Raw genomic sequence first — 25331 nt, 5'->3', positions numbered from 1 at the left:
ACCAAGAAAGTATTTTTAGATTAAGGTATATAGATTGGTTTTTAAGACACAGTGCTATCACATACTTAACAGTCTACAGTATAGAGTAAACATAACTTTTATATGTACTGGGAAACCAAAAAAAATTGACTTGCTTTATTGTAATACCTGCTTTATCATGGTGATCTGGAACTGAACCCACAATATCTCCAAGGTATGCCTGTATTTTGGCTTGGAAAGTTGGATGAATGGGGGTACTATTTACTGAGATAAGGATTCAGGAGTTCAGTTTTAGAGATATTGAGTTGACCTTTTTGTGGGGCATCTGGGGTAGGATGCCTAGTAGACAAGTGTACATCTGAGTCAGAAGAGAGATGTGCTCTGTGCTAGATACAGGAGAATCAGCAGCATACAGAGGAGTCCTGGAGCCACGGGATCACTAGTGTATAGACAGTGAGGCTCCTAAGGGGGGTAGCTAAGAGGTGGGTAGAGGAAGAGGAATCCACAGAGATGCTGAGAAAGAATAACCAGAGAAGTAGGAAGCAAGCCAAGTGTGTGTGGTTTCTAAAGCAGCAAGAAAGTGTTTTTCGGAAGAAGGGCCCAGCCTGTGTAGAAGGCTGCTGAGAGCTCAGATTAGATAAGGCCTGTTTTGAGAGACAACTTTCTTCTTTTTGAACAAACAAGAAATAACTTTTTTTGGGGCGTGGGGAAGGGGCTTTACCCAAGAGGAGTGTATGTTATATGTTACATGCGGTCTTAGAATGTGAGATGGGCAAACAGAAGCAACTCCGTAATGAACTGAGTGGAAATATTAGGCAGGATTTAAAAAACTCATAATTAACAACCTTGGAGGGGGGACCTAAAGTAGCCTGCCTTCTATATGTGAAATATTTCTAGGTTATAAATTGGCAGTAGAGGCCTATAAGAGTAATGTTTTCAAACCGCTCAGGTGCCAGTAATGCACTAGGACCGTGGAGTGAGGCTAGAATATTTGTCTTCTGGTGGATTTTGCAGGCAGCAATATGGTGGAACCAGTCAATTACAGATCCACATGAACTACATGGACTCAGCAATGAAAGCAAAGGGAAAACAAGGCAGAGTTCTCTTGTTTTCTCAATCAACTGGCACACAGCCCTGAAAAGCACTTTCTAACTCACCCCCCATGGCTATGCTACAAAGTCCAGTCCTGCTTCTTTGTTCTCTGGGTGAACAAGGTAGCCACACTTAGTTATCTTAACCTCTAGCCGTCCGGAATTTTTCCAGAAAATTGGCAGATTTGGAGTCTGTTAGCTTCCACCATGTCTGCTCCCTCCACACATGGGCACTTCATGGTCTCTCTCAAATCCCAGGCTCAGGGTGAACTAAATCTAGCCCACGTGCAAGTATGTGGGTTGGTGGGAATCTGGGAAGGAGGCAGGGGGATGGGAGAGCGCTTGGAATTCCTAAGTGTCATTTAGGCATGGAGTTCTGTCTGTCTCCACCACATCTTTTAACAGAACAAACAGCAAGTGCCTAATTTGACTCTGAGGTTAACCTTCCCCCATTTTTCTCTCTCAGTTCTAAAAGGTGGTCCTTGAACCACCGATCTCAGAACCACCTGTAGTGCTTGTTAAAATGCAAATGACAGAAAGAAGATGTGGTGCATATATACAATGGAATATTACTCAGCCATTAAAAAGAATGAAATAATGCCATTGCAGCAACATGGATGGACCTGGAGATTATTATACTAAGTGAAGTAACTCAGAGAAAGAAATATCATATGATATCGCTTATACGCAGAATCTAAAAAAAAAGATACAAAGGAACTTATTTACAAAACAGAAACAGACTCACAGACTTAGAGAACGAACTTATGGTTACCAGGGGGGAAGGGTGGGGGGCAGGGATAGATTGGGAGTTTGGGATTGACATAAACACACTGATATATTTAAAATAGATAACCAACAAGGAGCTACTGTATAGCACAGGGAACTCTGTTCAATAGTCTGTAATAACCTAAATGGGAAAAGAACTTGAAAAAGAGTAGATACATGTATATGTATAACTGAATCACTTTGCGGTACACCTGAAACTAACGCAACATTGTTAATCAACTATACTCCAATATAAAAGAAAAATAAAAAACAACAATGAAAAAATAAAGTTGAGTTTGGATTTAGTGCAAAAAAATGCAAATGATGGGACCCTACTGTAGAAAGAGTTTCTGGGATAGGGTAGGATGTGGGTGTCTCCATTTCTAACATGTTCCTGGCAATTATTATGCACACTGAATTTGGGAACCCCTCCTCTATCCCCTTTTTATTTTTTATTATTATTATTTTTAAAAATTTATTTATTTATTTCTGGCTGCATTGGGTCTTCGTTACTGCGTGCGGGCTTTCTCTAGTTGCGGTGAGCGGGGGCTACTCTTCGTCATGGTGCACCATCTTCTCATTGCGGTGGCTTCTCTTGTTGCAGAGCACAGGCTCTAGACGCACGGGTTTCAGTAGTTGTGGCTCGCGGGCTCTAGAGTGCAGGCTCAGTAGTTGTGGCGCATGGGCTTAGTTGCTCCGCGGCATGTGGGATCTTCCCAGACTAGGGCTCGAACACGTGTTCCCTGCATTGGCAGGTGGATTCTTAACCACTGTGCCACCAGGGAATCCCGTATCCCCTTTTTAAAGTTTAGAAGTTTTAAGAGAAGTACTGTGACCATTGGAGTTTAAAAAAAACTTGAGGCTCAAGTTACCGTATCCTCTATTAGCCTTTCAGTGTATCTTAGTTTCTGCAGAGCAGGGACCTTTCCTTATTTATGATCTCACTTTCTGGTACCTATCACTGTACCTAATGCCCAACAGATACTTGGGGAGTTGAAGGGACGATTGCAAAGGGCCCCTTAGAGGCCCCCAGCTTCTACTCATGCTCCTCTGAAATACACTCACCACAAAGTAGCCAGTGTGAGTCTATAAAAATGGAAATTAGATCATTTTACATTCCTGATTAATACCCTCCAAAATCTCCCTGTGGTGCTCACACTAAAACCTCAACTCCTCATCCTGGTCTCTGGTTGCCCCCATGGCCTCATCCCGTATCACCTCTACCTTCAGCCTGCCACACTCCAGCCAGATGAGCTTCTTTTGGGTTCTTTCAACACAATAAACTCATTTTCACTTTAGGGGTTTTGCACTGTTTTTCCCTTGCCCAGGAATGCTCTTCCTTCTGAAGCCATATTGCTGAACACTGGTCATCATTCAGCTTTTGGCTTCCAGGTCGCCTCCTCAGAGTACCCATCTAATGTGGTCACCAGATCATTGCTTATCAAAGCTCTGTTTCATTTTCTGCCCAGCACTTATCACCATCTGATATTTTTCTTATGTCCTTTTCTGTGTTTGCTGTCTTGCTCCACACTCACTCATTAATTCATTCACTGTTTATTTAGTACCTGTTTAGTGCCAGCTACTCTTTCCAGCACTAGGGACACAGCAGTAAAGAAAGCCTCTACCCTAATGGACAGGCAATCAACGCATAAATATGTAATATGTCAGATGACGATGAAATTCTGTGAATAAAATAGAGTTGAAGGGTTAGAGAATGATTCAGAGAGCTCTTTTAGCTAGAATGATCAGGAAAGATCTTTCTGATGTGTGCCAGTCCAGCAGATATCTAAATGTACGTAAAGTGCAAGAGAACACGGACTTCTGTTTCATTCATCACAATATCCTAGCAAGTAGGTGTATATCTGGCATATGATAGGTAGATTAATAAATATTTATGGAATGAATAAATATGCATACCCCTCTCTTAGCATTTAAACACTGCATTTACTTCTCTGGATTCCAAACTAGACTTTGAGTTGCATTGACAGGAAATGAGTCTCCTTTTCCTCCATCCCTCATATCTAACATAGGGTCTGGCTCAGAGTAAGCATGGGAAAGTTTGTGAAATAAAGGAAGAAGTAGGAATTAAGAAGAACCAGTCTGTCATAATACACTTAGGGACATCCTGTAAACGACTGCTTAAGAAGTTGGCATGTGCTTCTAAGAATGATGTGAATTCATTTTAACTAGTAAGTTATATATCTGATGAGAGGCAGTACTATCTGAATTGTTAGTGATTCTTTCTGAAAACCAATTTCTTTCAAATCAAGCTTTGGCATATTTAAAAGCCAAGAAGTAACAGACTTCAGTCACTTTCTTTCTACCTTGACCTATCTTGCTGGCTCAGGCTATTTAGAGTATACTTTAATATATCTGCAAAGTCCTACAGACCAATAGCCAGCTGAAGCTTGCAGACTCTTTCAGAAAGATGGATTTGGGCACTAAACAAAAACAGACTAACTGAACTATAACACCAGGCATTTCAGCACTTCTCTGTTTGAAAATTAATAAGCATTTCGGAGCCGCTACCAGACGCACTAATGATGACAAGCAATGAAACCCAACACAAAAGGGGTCACCAACAACCATAGCAGAGCAGTCCCAATGGCACTTCTGTGCCTTCTGTGTGCTCTGTACAGATGTATCCATTTTATTTTCTGAAACTCCACTTGGACAACTGCATAGAAAAGTAAGCTCCAGCCATATTTCTTACTGGCTAGCTAAGTAAAATGGAAAAATTATGATGTCAAGGATCAGAAACAGAAATCTCTTATTTTTCCCTACCACGTGCTATTAACTTGCTTTAAAAAGCTCTGCTGAGGCTAGATCTGGAAAAAAGTCTTGAGAGTGGCAAGAATTTTAATACTGTTTGCTCATGGCCCCCATGTGCTTTCCTTCTGAATGTACCCTCCACTGTCACTCTCACCAATGTCCTGGTGACTCAAGACCTAGGATTTGCCCTCTGCTGTCCTAGGCCTACAACTTTTCATATCTTTTCATAACTTTTCAACTTTTCATATCTTTAGCACCTATGTTTCATATCTTTAGCACCTGGCTGCTATGTTTCTTTTTTTTAGCAAGATTCTGTTGAAACTTCTTCATCTTAAAGCCATTAGACTCTCAATGCCCATTAAGGTGCAAATTAAAAGGCAAAAGTCATATTTCTAAGCAGTATTTCAAGAATTATCGATATCCTTGAGATTACTAGGCCAAAAAATTGTTCACTGATCAAAGAAGTACTTGGAAAACACTGAATACTATATCATCCACTTGGAAAGTCACAACACATGTTGGACTGCTTAAAGGAGTTAAAACATGGAAAAACCAAAATCATTTTCACCTGGGGGTTAGTTAAATACATTGAAGAACAGTAATCAGCTGTTGAAAAAGGTGCTACAGATCCCTACATACTACTCTGAAATGTTTCCTAGACATGTTGTTGAATAAAAATCAAGTCAAACTTCTAACCATGAGTAATTTCCCATTAAAAACACAAATCCTATGTGTGTATGTGTTTTATATATAATACAATAAAATATATAAAAATTCCAAAAGGATGTATACCGAATTATTAAGACTGACAGCCTCTGGGGAATAGGATTGAGGACATGAAGGAGACTTGCACTTTTACTATACATACGCAGGTATTATTTGAATTGTTTTATAGCCTCTTCATTACTTTTATAATAAAAAAAGAAAAAAAATCAACTACTATATTAAAAAATAGAAGTAAAGTCCGGCAGTAAATACCTCTGTTTAGCTTTAAGCGAGCATGTCTCAAACTCACGTGATCGATGAATCCCTGTTTTGTGGACCACTTGGAAACTTGTACGACAAATTTTGAAGTTACTGTGCTCAAGGCTCTCCCCACTCTCCACCAACATACGGGTTTTAACCTTCTGTGGCCTTCTACAAATGAGTGAAGGGGGTAGATCAGAGATGATCTGCTACAACCCCCCTCATTTTTAAAACGAAAGGATTAAGGCCATGGAAAGTAAAGGGCAAGACCAGCCCGAAGCCCTCAATCCTCATCTAACCCCCTCCACATCTTTCCTGTAGTCACCAGTGACCCAGATGGGCCCTGATCCTTGGATTTCATAATCTCCAGCACTCAAGGAAGTTGTCAGGACCCCTGAGTAAGCCATGGCCTCAATATTCTCACTGCGGTTCCGGGCAGAGCAGAGTCCTAATCATCCCCTCCCCCATCCCCAATGGGCTGTCTTGCTGTACAGCTTTTAGGAGGAAATAGTCACTATGCAAAGGAAGGGATCCTGGAAGAAGCTGCTAGAAAACAGCAGGGATCTTGAGATAACTTGGTATCCCTGGTGAAGTATAGGAGATACATGCAAACATGAACTTAGTCACTCAAAACAGCATGAGCTTGAGTTGGCAGAACTGGGTTTGAATCTGCTCTCTTGGTTCTGCCTTTTACTAGCTATTTAACATTGGTCAACTTCCTTAATTATGGTGAGCCTCGGTTTCCTCATCTCTGAAATAGGGATATCAGTTCATATGTTACACCTTGCAGTGGACATTAACAGAGGTGATGGCTATGGAAGTTGCTAGCATGGGGGCACAATATCTGGAGTTAGTCAAGAAATGTTAATTCCCATCTTTTCCCTCACACAGCCAACTGCCACCCCCTTTGATCTCAATAACACCAATCCCGGACAATAGGCCAGGGGATATGAATGCAACAGTATCTACACTTGAGAAACCGACTGGCTGGTAGAAGGCATGGCATGATTTGGGCACAACAGGTGTGACAGGTACAGTCACAGAGGTGAGTTCCACTGTAGCACGCACCTGAGCACCAGGGTACCACTTTCAATCAGCGCCCATCATCCTGGGGGTCTGATGCCGGAGGTGTCTCTCTCCCCTGTGGCCTCAAGGGGATTTACTGCAGCTTTGGCCTGACCCACAAATTCCTTACAAAGATTTCTGCAAAGAACTGCAGGGATCATAGCAGTTAAGCTGATCAAGGAAAGTATAAGCTGGGGAGGACCAAGAAGCAAACAAGAGGAGAGGTTACCACCACAGGCTCTCAAAACATAGTGCATTCAATCCTTGTCTCCAGTGCTTCTGTGTGGGTGCCTCAGCTTTTTAATTACCGATGTGGTAACAATAACAGTACTTACCCCGTAGGGTTTTTTTTTTTTTTTTTTTTAAAGATTAAACAAGATAATATTACCTTTAAAGCACTGAGCACAGTGTCAAAGAAAAAATACTTAGTATTGTTATTAAAGCTATTTAATCTGTGAGTGCTCAGGCTGAGAGGCAATATTATTGACATTTCAAAAGCACAAAAGATGTGGGCAGGATGGACAAAGTCATGTTTGTTCAAGTCTCAGAAGAGTAGACAGAACTACTCTTTGGAATCAAATAAACTTGATACTGAGTCCTCGGTCTGGTCCTTACTAAAGTGTGACCTTGGGTGAGCTGCTGAACCTCAATTTTCTGTGTGAAACTGGGGGATAATGTCAATCTTGCAGATTGACTGTCAGAAGAACAAATGCAGTAACATATAAATAAACCTGGCACCCTGCCTGGCACAATAAATCCTGCCATCTTTCCTTCCTCACTCAAAGCTAGCAAGCCAGTGAAGAGGATTAGCTGAACAATAGTATTTCAAAGCAGATTTAATGAAAAGAGCACGTTCCATGGATTCAGAGAAGATAAAAAGTTACAATGAGGACTTTGGGCCGGAGGACCTTAAAGGTTCCTCCCTCATCCATGGACTGATTCTTCTATTCGCTGCCCATCTTATTTTTGTCACATATTTTGGCTCTGCCACCTAATAAATGTGATCTTTAGCAAGTTGCTAGACTGGTTTCCTCTTCCGTAAAGTGTGGATAAAAATTATACCTACTTCTTAGGGCTACTGTTAGAAGTCAGTAAGATGAAGCACATAAAGAGTTTACACTTGGCTGGAAGACAGTCGCTACTCAATCAATGGCAGCTATCTTTGTTGTCAGGGCCACTAGAAAGATTAAAGAGGATGTCCATAGGAAGCATGGCATGCTGCTTGGCACATAGATAGTATTAAAAATATTGTTATTATTATTACCTCTTCTATCACTATTGATTTTACATTATGAATGGCCATGGCCCAAGGAAACCAGTAAGTAATAATATGCTGTCATCCCAGTAAAGACACATCCAGACAGAGACACCAAGAGATATTAGGATAATTCATCACAGGTCCGACAGGGAATAAAAGCTTTCTGGAACAAACAGCCTTGTCCAGCCCAGACAGAGGACGGGCTCACCCACGGGAAGCAGCAGGTGCTGGCTGCACTCTCTCCCCAGCCCTGGGGGACCACACACACAGAGACAGTATCCTGGTGTACAAGATTTTCAGCGGTTCATCTCACAAAATGGTAATGGAATAATGCCTTGGCCTGGAATGACATTTTTCTGCCAAAAGTTCAAAGCTATCCAGAGAGTATCTCATTAATCTTTGGGATCCTACGGGGACTGGGGTTGGTAGGCATTCTTACTATTACCTTATAAAGATGAGAACATACAGTTTAGAGAAATTAAATACCTTGTCTTTGCTTCAACAGTCTATCAGTGCCAAGAGAGGGTTGAAACCCAGGATGGGAGCAATCCCTGAGGCCCAGTGCTCTAAGCCCTACCCTTGGAAACACCTCGAAGGAAGCATGAATAGGGTGTCTCCCACACAGTGTGGCCCCTTGCCCCTCCTCCTTCCCAGACCGGGTAGCTGCAAAGCTCACCTGTCGCTGAACTGAACCTCTTCTCCGTTCCTGGCCCAGCTGATGGTAGGCCTTGGGTTGCCTATGGCCTCGCAGTGCAGAAGCACACTCAGTGTCCCGCTGGCCAGGGCCACGGTCTGCCCGAGGTGGGTGACCACCTCGGAGGCTGAGAGCTGCTGGGCGGCCGAGATCTTGCGCAAGATGATGGGCTTACGGTGTGGCCGGCGAGAGCTGCCCCCGCCCTCCCCCGGGGACGAGGTCCGCAGGGAGCTGCTGAAGCCAGACACGTGTTTATGAGGAGGGATGGCCACTGGGGGAATGCCCCGCTCGGAGGGCTTGAGGAGCGCGTCCTGGTGCGCGTCCTGGTGGCTGCGGAAGATCTCCTGGGCCAGCTGGGCCACGAGGTGCTTGCTGTAGACGTCGCGGAGCTCCTCGGGCTGCTGGGAGAGGTTCCGGAGGATGTCGTCCAGGCGCTGCTGCTCGGCCGCCACGGTGAAGGGCAGGTGCAGAAGGGCCTGCTCGGCGTTCTGGTCCTCTTCTGAGGACGCGTTCCTTTCTGTGGAGTCCTGGGCCTCCCCGGAGGCGAGCAGCTCCCCTGGCCAGCCCCCCTGCTCCAGCAACCGAGAGACCAGGTCATCATAGCGGCTCCCGGCATCCGCAGGGAGGCCCCGCTTCTCGGCCTTGCTGCCGTTGGAGAAGATGCCGTTCTGGTGTTTGTGGGTCTGCAGGGCCTCCTTCGGGCTGGCCTTCCTCACCGCGAGGGCCTCTTCCTCGCTCCTCAGGCTCAAGGGCCGGGCCACCAGCTTCCGGTTGCCTCCAATGAGCTTAATCACAAACTGCTCCCGGGCCGGGCCGGCCGAGCAGGTGTAGATGCCCGCATCAGAGGGCTTGAGGCGGTGGATCTTTAGGTACCCAAATGGGGCCACGGTGACGTGGGCGGAGCTGACGAGGTGCTGGCCGTCCTTCTCCCAGGTGATGAGGGGCTTGCGGAAGCGCCGCGTGGGACAGCGTACCACCACTGCGGTCTTGGGGAGCAGGTAGGCGAATCCCCCCACGATGAAGTGCAGCTTCCTCTGCCGGCGGGTCTGGATGTATACCTTCCTTGCTGCCGCGATGTGAGGGCTGTGCTTTGTGGATGGCCGCCCGGGCCCTGGAATGACAGCAGTGAAAGGGAAGGCAGATGGATGGAGAAAGAGAAGCGGAGAGCGGAGAGAGAAAAGGGACAGTGGGTGCAGTGACAAGAGACAGTGAAAAGGAGAGGGCAAAGAGAAGAGAGCCAGGGGGACAAAAGAGAGGAGGGAAGGAAAGCACTTCAGAGTTTGCTTTGGGCAGGGCCTTCATTTACCACCTTCTGTTTTACGGGAGTAAATGGCTACCAGCTGTGGACCATCAAGCTGCTGCCGCAATGAATCATGGGAGAGCTAATGAGGTGCAGTGGGGCAACCTGCTATCATGCTGCTGGGGTTTTCTACCCCTAGAAGCTGAGATGCAGGGTTCTAGATGGAGGGCGATTCCAGGGGAAAGACAGTTCCTCTCATTAAAAGGACTTAAAAAAGAAAGAAAAAGAAATCAGCATCATAAAAAGAGGCAGAGGACAAAGAGAAGGAGAATGGATCCCTTTTGGGTCCTGCAGAGCCCCAGGGTCCCCGTATACCTGGGGAGGAGACCCCAGAAGTGTTACACCTCTAGGGATTAATATTAAACAAATCTGTTTCGTTTAAAACACTGGAGTGGGTAACATTAGGCTTCATTAGTAACATGCTGACTCCAGCTTCCAGATCTCCATATGCCAGCAAGTGAACTTTGCTCTACCTCCTGCAAACTGTTTTTCTAGCAGAGAAGAGCATCCTGCCTGGCCACATGTAATTAAGATTCCTTTCCCACCTCCAGCTGAGCTCACAAGCCTAATGCCCTCAGAGGGCTTTACTGCCTATCTGCCGCTGGTCTTGGGTTCAGGGAAAGCTACTGCTCTTGCCGTCTCCCCATCCCCAGAGCTCTGACATACTCACTTGCACAGGTGGCCAGCATACAGGGCCTGATGGATGAAGAGAACGGCAGGGGCGGGCACAGGGAGGAATTGACAGTAGCTGAGACACCTGTTTTCAGCACCTTCCGGCAAATGGCACTTCGCGTCTGGGTGCCCTCCCCGCAGCTCGTGGAACACTGGTGGGGAAAGAAGGGCCCAAAGCATGTAAATTCAGGTAACTAAAGGCTAATGGGTTTGTGTGGGCTCTGAAACTCACCAAAATAAGGAAGAAGTTGCTTGGAAAAGCAATAGCAACTAAGAGAGATAGAGAAATATTAATTATGTAACAATGTGGGAAGACACATCCATACTGTAGGCATATTCTACTCTAAGATTTTCTAGTCTCAGGTCTCCTGTGGACCTTTCACCTGTTTTTACTTTATTTTTCTAACATCTTTATTGGAGTATAATTGCACGACAATGCTGTTAGTTTCTGCCGTATAACAAAGTGAATCAACTATATGTATACATATATCCCCCTATCCCCTCCCACTTGTGTATCCCACCCCACTAGGTGGTCACAAAGCAACAGGCTGATCTCCCTGTGCTATGTGGCTGCTTCCCACTAGCTGTCTATTTTACATTTGGTAGTGTATATATGTCAATACTACTCTCTCACTTTGTCCCAGCTTACCCTTCCCCTCCCCCTGCCGTGTCTTTAAGTCCATTCTCTACGTCTGTGTCTTTATTCCTGTCCTGACCCTAGGTTCATATACATATTGTATATGCCCCTAGGAATATACAATATATTCCACTGTATATATGTACCACAATTTCTTTATGCATTCATCTGTCGATGGACACCGAGGTTGCTTCCATGGCCTGGCTATTGTAAGCAGTGCTGCAATGAACATTGTGGTACATGTCTCTTTTTGAATTAAGGTTTTCTCAGGGTATATGCTCAGTAGTGGGATTGCTGGGTCGTATGGTAGTTTTATTTTTAGCTTTTTAAGGAACCTCCATACTGTTCTCCATAGTGGCTGTATCAATTTACATTCCCACCAACAGTGCAAGAGGGTTCCGTTTTCTCCACACCCTCTCCAGCATTTATTGTTTGTAGATTTTTTCATGATGGCCATTCTGACTGGTGTGAGGTGATACCTCATTGTAGTTTTGATTTGCATTTCTCTAATGATTAGTGATGTTGAACATCCTTTCATATGTTTGTTGGCAATCTGTATATCTTCTTTGGAGAAATGTCTATTTAGGTATTCGACCAATTTTTGGATTGGGCTTTTTTTTGATATTGAGGTGCATGAGCTGCCTGTATATTTTGGAGATTAATCCTTTGTCAGTTGCTTCATTTGCAAATATTTTCTCCCATTCTGAGGGTTTTCTTTTCATCTTGTTTATGGTTTCCTTTGCTGTGCAAAAGCTTTGAAGTTTCATTAGGTCTCGTTTGCTTAGTTTTGTTTTTATTTCCATTTCTCTAGGAGGTGGGTCAAAAAGGATCTTGCTGTGATGTATGTCAAAGAGTGCTCTGCCTATGTTTTCCTCTAAGAGTTTTATAGTGTCTGTCCTTACATTTAGGTCTTTAATCCATTTTGAGTTTATTTTTGTATATGGTGTTAGGAAGTGTTCTAACTTCATTCTTTTACATGTAGCTGTCCAGTTTTCCCAGCACCACTTATTGAAGAGGCTGTCTTTTCTCCATTGTTTATTCTTGCCTCCTTTATCAAAGATAAGGTGACCGTATGTGCGTGGGTTTATCTCTGGGCTTTCTATCCTGTTCCATAGATCTATATCCTGTTTTTGTGCCAGTACCATAGTGTCTTGATTACTGTAGCTTTGTAGTGTAGTCTGAAGTCAGGGAGCCTGATTACTCCATCTCCATTTTTCCTTCTCAAGATTGCTTTGGCTATTCGGGGTCTTTTGTGTTTCCATACAAATTGTGAAATTTTTTGCTCTAGTTCTGTGAAAAATGCCATTGGTAGTTTGATAGGGATGGCATTGAATCTGTAGATTGCTTTGGGTAGTATAGTCATTTTCACAATGTTGATTCTTCCAATCCAAGAACATGGTATATCTCTCCATCTGTTGGTATCACCTTTAATTTCTTTCATCAGTGTCTTATAGTTTTCTGCATACAGGTCTTTTGTCTCCTTAGGTAGGTTTATTCCTAGGTATTTTATTCTTTTTGTTGCAATGGTAAATGAGAGTGTTTCCTTAATTTCACATTCAGATTTTTCATCGTTAGTGTATAGGAATGCAAGAGATTTCTGTGCATTAATTTTGTATCCTGCAACTTTACCAAATTCATTGATTAGCTCTAGTAGTTTTCTGGTAGCATCTTTAGGATTCTCTGTGTATAGTATCATGTCATCTGCAAACAGTGACAGTTTTACTTCTTCTTTTCCGATTTGGATTCCCTTTATTTGTTTTTCATCTCTGATTGCTGTGGCTAAATCTCCCAAAACTAAGTTGAATAATAGTGGTGAGAGTGGGCAACCTTGTCTTGTTCCTGATCTTAGAGGAAATGGTTTCAGTTTTTCACCATTGAGAGTGATGTTGGCTGTGGGTTTGTCATATATTGCTCTTTATTATGTTGAGGTAGTTTCCCTCTATGCCTACTTTCTGGAGAGTTTTTATCATAAATGGGTGTTGAATTTTGTGGAAAGCTTTTTCTGAATCTATTGAGATTATCATATGGTTTTTATCCTTCAATATGTTAATATGGTGTATCACATTGATTGATTTGCATATATTGAAGAATCCTTGCATTCCTGGGATAAACCCCACTTGATCATGGTGTATGATCCTTTTAATGTGCTGTTGGATTCTCTTTGCTAGTATTTTGTTGAGGATTTTTGCATCTATGTTCCTCAGTGATATTGGCCTGTAGTTTTCTTTCTTTGTGACATCTTTGTCTGGTTTTGGTATCAGGGTGATGGTGGTCTCGTAGAATGAGTTTTGGAGTGTTCCTCCCTCTGCTATATTTTGGAAGAGTTTGAGAAGGATGGGTGTTAACTCTTCTCTAAATGTTTGATAGAATTCGCCTGTGAAGCCGTCTGGTCCTGGGCTTTTGTTTTTTGGAAGATTTTTAATCACAGTTTCAATTTCAGTGCTTGTGATTGGTCTGTTTATATTTTCTATTTCTTCCTGATTCAGTCTCGGAAGGTTGTGCTTCTCTAAGAATTTGTCCATTTCTTCCAGGTTGTCCATTTTATTGGCATATAGCTGCTTGTAGTAATGTCTCATGATCCTTTGTATTTATGCAGTGTCAGTTGTTACTTCTCCTTTTTCATTTCTAATTCTGTTGATTTCTGTCTTCTCCCTTTTGTTTTTTTCTTGATGGGTCTGGCTAATGGTTTATCAATTTTGTTTATCTTCTCAAAGAACCAGCTTTTAGTTTTATTGATCTTTGCTACTGTTTCCTTCATTTCTTTTTCATTTCTTTCTGATCTGATCTTTATGATTTCTTTCCTTCTGTTAACTTTGGGGTTTTTTTGTTCTTCTTTCTCTAATTGCTTTAGGTGTAAGGTTAGGTTGTTTGAGATTTTTCTTGTTTCTTGAGGTAGGATTGTATTGCTGTAAACCTCCCTCTTAGAACTGCTTTTGCTGCATCCCATTGGTTTTGGGTCGTCATGTTTTCATTGTCATTTGTTTCTATGTATTTTTTGATTTCCTCTGATTTCTTCAGTGATCTCTTGGTTATTTAGTAGCATATTGTTTAGGCCTCCCTGTGTTTGTATTTTTTATAGTTTTTTTCCTGTAATTGATATCTAGTCTCATAGCATTCTGGCCAAAAAGATACTTGATATGATTTCAATTTTCTTAAATTTACTGAGGCTTGATTTGTGAACCAAGATATGATCTATCCTGGAGAATGTTCCATGCGCACGTGAGAAGAAAGTGTATTCTATTGTCTTTGGATGGAATGTCCTATAAATATCAGTTAAGTCCATCTTGTTTAATGTGTGATTTAAAGCTGCGTTTCCTTATTTATTTTCATTTTGGATGATCTGTCCATTGGTGAAAGTGGGCTGTTAAAGTCCCCTACTATTATTGTGTTACTGTCGATTTTCCCTTTTATGGCTGTTAGCATTTGCCTTATGTATTGGGGTCCTCCTATGTTGGGTGCATAAATATTTACAACTGTTATATGTTCTTCTTGGATTGATCCCTTGATCATTATGTCATGTCATTCCTTGTCTCTTGTAATAGTCTTTATTTTAAAGTCTATTTTATCTGATATGAGAATTGCTACTCCAGCTTTCTTTTGCTTTCCATTTGCATGGAATATCTTTTTCCATCCCCTCACTTTCAGTCTGTATGTGTCCCTAGGTCTGAAGTGGGTCCCTTGTAGACAGCATATATACGGGTCTTGTTTTTGTGTCCATTCAGCCAGTCTATGTCTTTTGGATGGAGCATTTAATCCATTTACATTTAAGGTAATTATTGATATGTATGTTCCTATTACCATTTTCTTAATTGTTTTGGGTTTGTTTTTGTAGGTTTTTTCCTCCTCTTGTGTTTTCTGCCTTTAGAGAAGCTCCTTTAGCATTTGTTGTAAAGCTGGTTTGGTGGTGTGAATTATCTTAACTTTTGCTTGTTTGTAAACGTTTTAATTTCTCTGTTGAATCTGTATGAGATCCTTGCTGGGTAGAGTAATCTTGGTTGTAGGTTTTTCCCTTTCATCACTTTAAATATGTCCTGCCACTCCCTTCTGGCTTACAGAGTTTCTGCTGAAAGATTAGCTGTTAACCTTATGGGGATTCCCTTGTATGTTATTTGTTGCTTTTCCCTTGCTGCTTTTAATATTTTTTCTTTCTATTTAATTTTTGGTAGTTTGATTAATATGTGTCTTGGAGTGTTTCTCCTTGGATTTATCCTGTATGGGACTCTCTGTGCTTCCTGGACTTGATTGGCTATTTCCTTTCCCATGTTAGGGAAGTTTTCAACTATAATCTCTTCAAATATTTTCTCAGTCCATTTCTTTTTCTCTTCCTCTTCTGGGACCCCTTTGATTCGAATGTTGGTGCATTTAATGTTGTCCCAGAGGTCTCTGAGACTGTCCTTAATTTTCATTCTTTTTTTTCTGCTCTGCAGTAGTTATTTCCACTATTTTATCTTCCAGGTCACTTATCCGTTCTTCTGCCTCAGTTATTCTGCTATTGATTCCTTGTAGAGAATTTTAAATTTCATTTATTGTGTTGTTCATCATTGTTTGTTTGCTCTTTAGTTCTTGTAGGTCCTTGTTAAACGTTTCTTGTATTTTCTCCATTCTCTTTCCAAGATTTTGGATCATCTTTACTATCATTACTCTGAATTGGTTTTCAGGTAGACGGCCTATTTCCTCTTCATTTGTTTGGTCTGGCAGGTTTTTATCTTGCTCCTTCATCTGCTTATTTCTCTGTCTTCTCATTTTTTTTAACTTACTGTGTTTGGGGTCTCCTTTTTTCAGGCTGCATGTTCGTAGTTCCCATTGTTTTTGGTGTCTTCCCCCAGTGGGTGAGGTTGGTTCAGTGGCTTGTGTAGGCTTCCTGGTGGAGGGGACTGGTGCCTGTGTTCTGGTGAATGAGGCTGGATCTTGTCTTTCTGGTATGCAGGACCGTGTCCGGTGGTGTGTTTTGGGGTGTCTGTGAAGTTTTTATGATTTTAGGCAGCCTCTCTGCTAATGGGTGTGATTGTGTTCCTGTCTTGCTAGTTGTTTGGCATGGGGTGTCCAGCACTGAAGCTTGCTGGCCATTGGGTGGAGCTGGGTCTTAGCGTTGAGATGGAGATCTCTGGGAGAGCTCTCACCGATTGCTATTATGTGGGCCTGGGAGGTCTCTGGTGGTCCAGTGTCCTGAACTCGGCTCTCCCACCTTGGACATCAGGCCGGAGCACCAAGACCCTTTCAGCCACACGGCTCTAACATGTTGACCTCCAAATGGAAAAATCCTTTCTTTGTTTGAATAAAGGTGGCCTTTGAGGTCCAGGTTTCAGGGAACTGGCCCAGGGTGGCCATCCCTGGTTTCACATCAACATGAGTTCAGGCACAAACTTCCTTGTTTTTCCATTTTGTCTTTAAGTTACTTGTTGAAACAACTGGCCCGTGGTCCCAAGGACGGTCGCAGCTTTGGCTGTTGGGGGCCCTCCCTCCCACTGTGCTCCCTGTTTTTACTTTTGTGGCCTGGGCTTTGGAGTTAGAGAGTCACATAGTCCAATCAGTATTTCACTAGTTGGCAGGTCACTTAAACTCTCTGAGTCTGTTACCACTTCTTATACTTGTTTTGCAAGGCTGGGAATTAAATGAGATAATATATTTTAAAATTTCACACATTGAAATGACATTGTTAATGCTAATTCCTTTCTCCTTCCTTTACAAATAAATTATAATACTTCAATGTCAAGTATCAGATAATTCTTATGTATTTACTTTGTTTGAGGTGGGGCGCTAAATGCTATGGGACAAAATGTGCAAGATGGTTCCTAACCTCAAGGGGATGTCATCAAATAATGGGAAGAAATACAAATGCATTGTTAAAATGAAATAGTATATTAGGGAACATAGAAATCAAAACCACAATGAAATACCACTTTATAGTCACTAAAATTTCCATAATCAAAAAGACGGACAACAATAAGTATTATTATTATAAGTGAGGATGTGGAAAAATTAGAGCCTTCCTGTATTGCTGGTGGGAATGTAAAATAGCACAGCCCTTTTAGAAAGCAAGTTTGATGGTTTTTTAAAAAGTTAAGCATACATTTATCATATGACCCAGCAATTTCAGTCCTAGGTATCTTACCCAAGAGAAATGAAAACATACATCCATATAAAGACTTGTATGCTAAGGTTCATAGCAACATGATTCTTAATAGGCAAAAGTGGAAACAACTCAAATATCCCTCAGTTGGTGAATGGATAAATGAAATGTGGTATATCTGTATCATGGAATATTTTATTCCACCCTAAGAAGGAATGTTCTGATAATGTGCTACAACATGGATAAACCTTGAAGACATTATGCTAAGTCGAATTTTATAGTATATAAATTATACCCCAATAAAGCTGTTTAAAGAATTATATAGTAATAAAAGAATTTAGTAAAAATATAAAACTAAAAGTCAAGTGAAGTATTAAAATATTAATGCTAACAGTTGGTGAATGCTTATGGTATACTAGTGATTTCCTGGCCTAATCTGGAAGATGGTTGGAGTCTGGATGAGTGTAGAGAACCAGGGATAAGCATGGGAGTCAGGGAAATAACCAGAATCAAGGTAGAAGAGTTCAGTGCACAAGGCCAAGGCAGGCCTGGGGGCAGAGCTAAACCAGTTTGACTCAACAGAGGGGCCAAGTGGAGAGTGTCAGGAGCTCAAGAGGTGGTTTGGGGCCAGATGTTGGAGACTTTTAATTTTCAGACAGAAGGTTTGGAATTGGTCCATAAGGCAATGAGGAGCCATTAAAGGGAGGAGTGAAATGATGAAAGAGGTATTTTGAGAAGGTTAATCTGGCAACAGTGTCTGGAAGGAATGGGAGTAGGAGATGAATGGCAGACAGGGATGTCAGTTAAGAAGGCTGCCACGGTAGTCCAGGCTTGAGATGATAACGGCCTGAACTAGGGTCATGGCAGCATGCCACGTTAACTTGAAAAATGACAGTAGAAACCAAAAAATATTATCTTATGTATCCAAGTTTTATATGCTAGCCCATGGAAATGAACTATTCCACGCAAGGCACTGTAATGTCCACCACCCTGAAAGACATTTAAGACGCAAAAAACAGGGATGAGAATCAAGCCCGTTGCTTTTGTTCCCTGATGATCATGGATTCCAGATTCCACCTATCCCTTATTTTATTGTAAATGACAGCACCGAATCCAGGGATCAGGTGGGATGGGGGTAAAGAGCCTGGAAATTTTAAAAGCCTGGTCATTTTAGTGCTGTCAAGTAGAAAAATGGAAAAATGGACTGTGTGTCAGAAGAGGAGTTTAGGATTTTGGTCAAGTCTAGTTCTTTCTCTAAAATTCTCAATTTCTAAATTTCTCTCAATTTCCACATCTCTAAAACAGGGAAACTATACTCGAGCAGCGATTTTCAAACTGTGTTCTTTAACTATGTTGAACAAGTGATTTAGGGGCTTCTCAGGTGGTCTGGAGACCCAACCACTTGGAGATCCGGGACCCCTACCCAACCTACCCCGTACTTCATCCAAAACAGCTCTGATTTGTTCTGTTTTAGACTTCTGGCTTCACAATAACATTTCAATGGAAAAAAGGGTCTTGTGGCTTTAATTTTTAAAAGAACAACTAGGTTATAGGATCGCCTAAGTTCCTTCTAGCTTGAAAATTGAGTTTAATTTCTTTTATATTTTTGTGAGGGAGGAATTTCCGTAAAAATATGACTTAAAAATAATGAATAGCCAACTCTTTCAAGAGATGCAAGTGTTTCTTTTAAAGAAAAGAAGTAAGGTCTTTTGAGAGGCCTTTCCTCAGAATAGAATCTGAAAGTAATTTTATTTGAAGTGTTTAAAACTTTGGCTTAATTCTGTCTCTGAGGGATTCTGTGCAGTAACCACGAGGTTGCGCCCAGATAGTTAAGGATGAAAAACACCCATAGATCATCCAGGTCTTCCTTTCTCCAAAGGGAGTCGTGTGGGGGTGTGTGGAATGCACGTCTCATCCCAGCCAGAGGGGCCAAGGGAAGGGTTGTTGGGATGATAGGGGCAACTGGAAACCCTGTGAACACCCCCAGGAGCACTTTTGTATGGCACCAGCTTGAGTTTAACCCCTGTGAATCGGGGTTAAAATCCCACCATTCCCAGCCCCTTCTCAATGTTTGGAATTTCCATTCATCAGCCCAGATAATGCAGAACCTAGTAACATTCCTTGGATAAGGGCTAACTCTTCCTAGTTCCCCAAATGTAACTTCCACCTCCTAGGAAGACCAGCAAAGCTTGTGGGAGGCCTTGGTCATGATCCTGGGTCCAGCCAGTCAAGTGCTTTCTTTTATTTCCTCTCCTTTTCCCGACAATGAGGAGGGATGGAAGAAAATCATAACAATAATAAGGGTTAACTTTTACTAGACACAAAGCACTTTATGTGCATCATTTAATTTTTAAGCCTTCCAGTAACCATGTTAGTGAACACTATTATCATCTCCAATATTTAGCTAAGCAAACTAAGGCCTAGAAGGGTTAAGTAACTAGCCCAGGTTATATAGCTAGTAAGTGGCAGAGTCAGGATTCGAACCTAAGTTTGCCTGTCTTTGAGTCTGAACTCTTAACTACACGTGATACTGTTCTAAAGGTCTCCTTTACTTAATGGGACCCATGGGATTGCAATGCAGCAGTCTTCTTTCCTTAGTGCCTAATCACAGGGTCCCTCCTTCAGATTTTCTCCATGTTCCATATGCTCAGAGGCCACAAACTCCAGGAAGTTGGGAGGACAATTCTAATACACACAAGTCCCTTTCTCAGCATCCCACTCATGGAAGACTATCACCGACAGACTCAGAAGAGCAGCGCCTTTTACACTACGCCCCTGGGAGGAAGTCTTCATCTAGAGTCACTTACTTGGCAAATACATCAGTGCCCTCGTCTGCACTGCTGGCTTTGTTAATGATTTTTCATATATGATACCACACCCCAAATCAACATTCCATGGAAAACCTGTCACTAACATGTTCACACATGCACATACAGGTACGCTCATTCCACACATTTAATCTTTTATCTTTCTGAAACAAAATTATTTCTAAAGGATGAAATAACAATCATTGCCCCTTCTGTTCTGAGCCATTTGCGGGGAGCTACCATCAGAAGGCAATTTTACTGCCAAATTACAAAATCTATGGTGACATTGGTTACCTCTCAATTTCAGTGCCCTTTGCAGGCACCATCTGATGGACCTCTACACGGGTTGACAAAACATGGGGCAAGAATTCTCAGAATGTAGGTTGAAAGACATGGCATCTTAATTTTCAGAGGCAGCTTTCCCCTCTGTGATGTATCTTAACCAGCAGCAGCTCTGTCCTGTGAGTTGGACAGACTGCAAAAGGAGGCAGTGAGATCACCAAGGCCAGTTCAGATGCTTCTGTGAAAGAAAGGAGAGGGGCTCGAATCTGCCTGGGACACAGAGATGTTCACTTCAGGCCTCGTCATTCTGTTCTTGGCTGTATCTGCTTGCGAAGGGGATTTCTCTATGAAAGGCACATAGGCCCATGAAGCTGGGGGAGTTGCAGGCAAGCCAAAGAAGGAGGAGAGGCTGAAAACAAGTTGAAGCTGGGTATCAGTGAATTAGTTCATGCTAGTGTTCAAGTAGGAATGATTTAGAGAAGTAGGTTAGTTGGGGGTCTATCCCTAACTTACGAGGTAAGTCAGGAACGGTAATGCCGATGCAGCCATCTCCCCAGATGCAGGGCAACGGGGGAAATCAACTTCTCTTGCTGGGAAGCTGGTGATGTTTTGGAGCCAGGAAACTGACAGGAAAGAGGCGGGATTTCCTTGGCCTTCTTTTCCTAATAAATCATGTGCCTCATTCTCCAGTAACTTGGAAGAGAAAAACTAGAGAGGCTTTGCCTTTCCTGAGGAGAGACTAGAAACATCTGGGAGTATGAGATGCAGCGGGGTCAAGAAGGCAGGAGTGAAGGTAGAGGAAGAACCCGGTGTTCTGAGTAGAATCCTGGGCCCGAATAGTACGAATGAATGAGGCCTGGTTTTGTTCCGTGAAGGGCCCGTTAACAATTCCCTGCTTCTGACGGTTGAGTGAGGGCTGGCTGCTTAACTCCCATCCCTGCAGCCTAGTTAAAATCTAGTTACACAATATGGTATCAGTGCTTACAGAAACTCTGTTCCATGCAGAACTGATTCACTTTGCTGTACACCTGAAACTAACACAAAAGTGTAAATCAACTATGCTCCAATAAAAATTAAAAAAACAAAACTCTGTTCCCCAGTGTTAGGAGGATTATTTTGTTCTGCTCTTGCCTTCCATATCTGTAAGTTTGGGTGCCTTCTCCTCCTTATGCCTCTTTTGTTATCTCCTTCTGAGAAGCATACCTACCTCTGTCCAGTCAGAGAGCAGCCACTCGCTGGGACAGTCATCCTTCTTGCAGGCTTGCTGGGAGGCCAGTTTGGGGGTCGAACAGAAGGTCTCTGGAAGCTCCAAGAAGCTGCCATCAGCCATGCGCTGTTTGCAAAGAACCTCGCGCTTCTGGATGCCCCCTCCGCAGGTCCTGGAACACTGGGGAAGGAAGAGAAAGCAGACCCTGCATAGGACAGTAGCACATTTGACTGCTAATTCTTACCTTAGCCTTGGCTTGACTCAAGAGTGAAAAAAGAAAAAAAAAAAAAAAAAATAGAAAAGGAAGAATACCCAGGAACCAGCCCAAAGGATTTTGCTTCCTCTCCTTGAAATAAATTTTGTAGCAAGTTCTACACCCTCTACTCTTAATCTCAAATATGTAGCTAGAGCACCCAGAAATTTCACGGGCCTTTAAATCTTAGAAAGTTAGTTCTACCTAGGGGCAGGACAGGAATAAAGACGCAGATGTAGAGAATGGACTTGAGGACACGGGGAGGGGGAAGGGTAAGCTGGGACGAAGTGAGAGAGTGGCATGGACTTATATATACTACCAAATGTAAAACAGATAGCTAGTGGGAAGCAGCCGCATAGCACAGGGAGATCAGCTCGGTGCTTTGTGACCACCTAGAGGGGTGGGATAGGGAAGGTGGGAGGGAGGTGCAAGAGGGAGGAGCTATGGGGATATATGTATATGTATAGCTGATCCACTTTGTTATACAGAAGAAACCAACGCAACATTGTAGAGCAATTGTACTCCAATAAAGATGTTAAAAAAAAGAAAAGTTGGTTCTAAACTATGATTTGCGGTCACCCAAGACAACTGGTTTAAAAGGTTATATAATAGAGGGTTAAACATATTTATGACCCAGTGAAAATAATCTGTGCTGCTTCCAGAATGAACGAGAGAGAGCTGCTGCCACCAGTGTAGATCTGGAGGAATTAACCTGCAGAGAAGGCGGCACTTCCTCTCTCTCTAAGTGTAAACATCCACTCTACCCTATTGGAGGGGCGGTAGATTTGAGGCTTGGTTTTTCCGAAGGACTCCCTGGAACACGTTTCTTGTAGGATTGGTGTTGTTTTAGGGCAGTGGGAGCAAGACCCATGGAAATTTGGGATACAAGAAAAATCACCTCATTTTAGTGGTTTTCAGCAGGACCCCAATCAAACACACCATTTACGTATAATTTAATAGTTGTTATCATACAGTTGCCCAAGGGGGGGCAGGAGGCCGTTATTCCAGGATTTTGTTCCTCCCTTGCGGTAGCAAAGCAACCCTCCGTTTTTAGCTGGGCACAAGACCTTTTGGCATACAGACTATATTTGCTGACCTCCCCTGAAGATGCCACGTGACTAAGTGCTGGGCGAAGGGATATACGTAGAATGTTGTGTGCAACTTCAAAGAAAAACCCAGAAAAAGAGAATGTGGCATTTTCCCCTTCGCGCCTCGTCCTTGCTGGCTGGAATATGAACACGATGTCTAAAATTTAACCTTCCGTCTTGGATAGTGATAGGCAAAAGGAGGGAAGCAGCTTATCTTCCTGGGGGTGAAGCCAACATACCGGCCCTGGATGGCCTGTGTGTGTATGAGAGGAAAACACTTCTCTCTCTTACCTAAGCCACTATGCCTTTGGGTGTCCTGTCATTTTTAGTCCATCTAACTCTAGCTAGAAAGACAAATACTGTATGAAATCACTTACATGTGGAATCTAAAAAATACAACAAACTAGTGAATGTAACAAAAAAGAAGCAGAGTCACAGATACAGAGAACAAACTAGTGGTTATCAGTTGAGGGGGGAGGGGCAATATAGGGGTGAGGAAGTGGGAGATACAAACTACTGGATGTAAGATGGGCTCAGGATGTACTGTACAACACAGGGAATATAGCCAATATTTTGTGACGACTAAATGGAAAGTAACCTTTAAAAACTGTATAAAAAATTTTAAAAAAATGAAAAAAAGGAGGCATAGGCACAAATGCTAAGAAATACGGAAAAGACAAAAAAATCTAACCCTAGCTAATCTATCAACCATGACTGCTCTGTTCTCGGGGTGGAGGGATTTTATTTTAGAACTCTAAGGCGTGCTCTGCTTTCTTCAAGAATAGTCCCTTTTCTTGAATCTGCTGCCCTTGTGCTTGTTGAGAAATTAGGCCTGGGTATACAAAGGCTGAGCGTTTGTGCTGTAGGAGCTTCTCGTGCTGCAGCACTGGCCTCTCCGAACTCATGAGGGTCTGTGCTCAGTGGGCTGGGGTCAGAACTGCAAGGGGGTTGTGTACCCAGAGTCAAGGTGAGGATGGTGATACAGTGCTCCTGAGTAGAGTCAGAACACTGCTGTGGCCCAGCTGTCACCCTCTTATTCAGTGGTCCCAATCCTGATGCACTTTATTTACTTATTTATTTCTAAAAATTTATTTATTTATTTATTTATGTTTGGCTGCGTTGGGTCTTCGTTACTGCGCGCGGGCTTTCTCTAGCTGCGGAGAGCGGGGGCTACTCTTTGTTGCGGTGGGCGGGCTTCTCACTGCAGTGGCTTCTCGTTGCAGAGCACGGACTCTAGGCACGCGGGCTTCAGTAGTTGTGGCTCGCGGGCTCTAGAGCACAGACTCAGTAGTTGTGGCGCACGGGCTTAGTTGCTCCGCGGCAAGTGGGATCCTCCCGGACCAGGGCTCGAACCCGTGTCCTCTGCATTGGCAGGTGGATTCTTAACCACTGTGCCACCAGGGAAGCCCCTGCTGCACTTTAAAACCACCTGGGAGCTTTTAAAAAGTCCTGAGTCCTGGGCCCCATCTCAGATCCATTAAGCTCTGGGGTATATGTCCCAGACATTAATTTTTTTAATTAAAAAAAATTTTTTTAAACCTCCCAGGTAATTCTATGCAACCAGGATGGAGAACCATCTCTCCAAATGAATGCCCCTCCATCATTTCCAATGGGAATAAAATAAACATGGAGGGGAAAACCTGGGACCCAGAGCAGCCTCTGTTAGAGCCAGTGGTTGTATGGAGTATCTTATAAGGTGTATGGGTGTCCATCCAATTTGAATAAATGCTCCCAATATAAACAGGTAGCTGAATAAGAACAGCGTTCAGATTTAAGCATCTTACTGAATGTGGCAATAAGGTAAAATGCAGGTTAATTTTTTCTCTCTTTCAAATTAAGGAGCGGATGAAAATAATTGGTTTTATTTTAAGGGTGACGTTGTAATGTGCTATAGAGTGTGACCACTCACTTAAAATAACAGAGCTGAGTTGTCACTTTGCAGATAGGACCTGATTTAAGGGACAGACCCTCAGATGATTCCCCCCTAACACTATATGGAATTCTGTGCCAACTGTATGGCAAAACAGCTGCAAGAAAAGTTAAAAAAAAATCAGCCTTTTCTTTTGAAGTTTGACCTACACAGAAAACTTGCAGGAAATTCTCAACACCCAAAGATGAAGTCAGACTCCTGAGAATGTCCTTCAGGGCCCTCACAGTCTGAGCTTCTCAGCCACGTTCCTTGCCGCCCTGCTGTGGGCTGGTGCTTTAGCTGCAGTGGACAATCTGCCCTTCCCTGGGCCCACAGATGCCTCCTCTGCTCAGGCCTTTGAGCACGTTGTTCACTCTGGGAGCAATGCCCTTCACCTCTCTGTCCATCCAGAAACTTCCAAGACATCCTTGAAGGCCCAGCTCACCGGCCACTTCTTCAGGAAAGCCTCTTTTAACCCCTCTGCCTCATGGTGTACAAGTCACCTCCCACCCCACC

General features: G+C 42.9%; 1 protein-coding gene across 3 annotated transcripts in view; it reads right to left on the bottom strand.

Annotated features, from left to right (window-relative positions):
* The window catches only part of ADAMTSL1 (ADAMTS like 1), a 464565-nt gene that overhangs the window by 150069 nt on the left and 289165 nt on the right, over positions 1-25331 (bottom strand). For all 3 annotated transcript variants that reach the window (XM_068552874.1, XM_068552875.1, XM_068552876.1), the window contains 3 exons: positions 21566-21745; positions 10561-10714; positions 8573-9701 (listed from right to left, as the gene is read on the bottom strand). In XM_068552874.1, coding sequence (XP_068408975.1) covers positions 8573-9701; positions 10561-10714; positions 21566-21745 — 1463 coding nt within the window. The remainder of the gene's footprint in view (positions 1-8572; positions 9702-10560; positions 10715-21565; positions 21746-25331) is intronic.

Source organism: Eschrichtius robustus, chromosome 10, assembly GCF_028021215.1.
Source record: "Eschrichtius robustus isolate mEscRob2 chromosome 10, mEscRob2.pri, whole genome shotgun sequence".
Classification (NCBI taxonomy): Eukaryota; Metazoa; Chordata; class Mammalia; order Artiodactyla; family Eschrichtiidae; genus Eschrichtius; species Eschrichtius robustus.
Note: the sequence above shows the minus strand (reverse complement) of the source record. Positions and strands in the feature narration are given on the sequence as shown.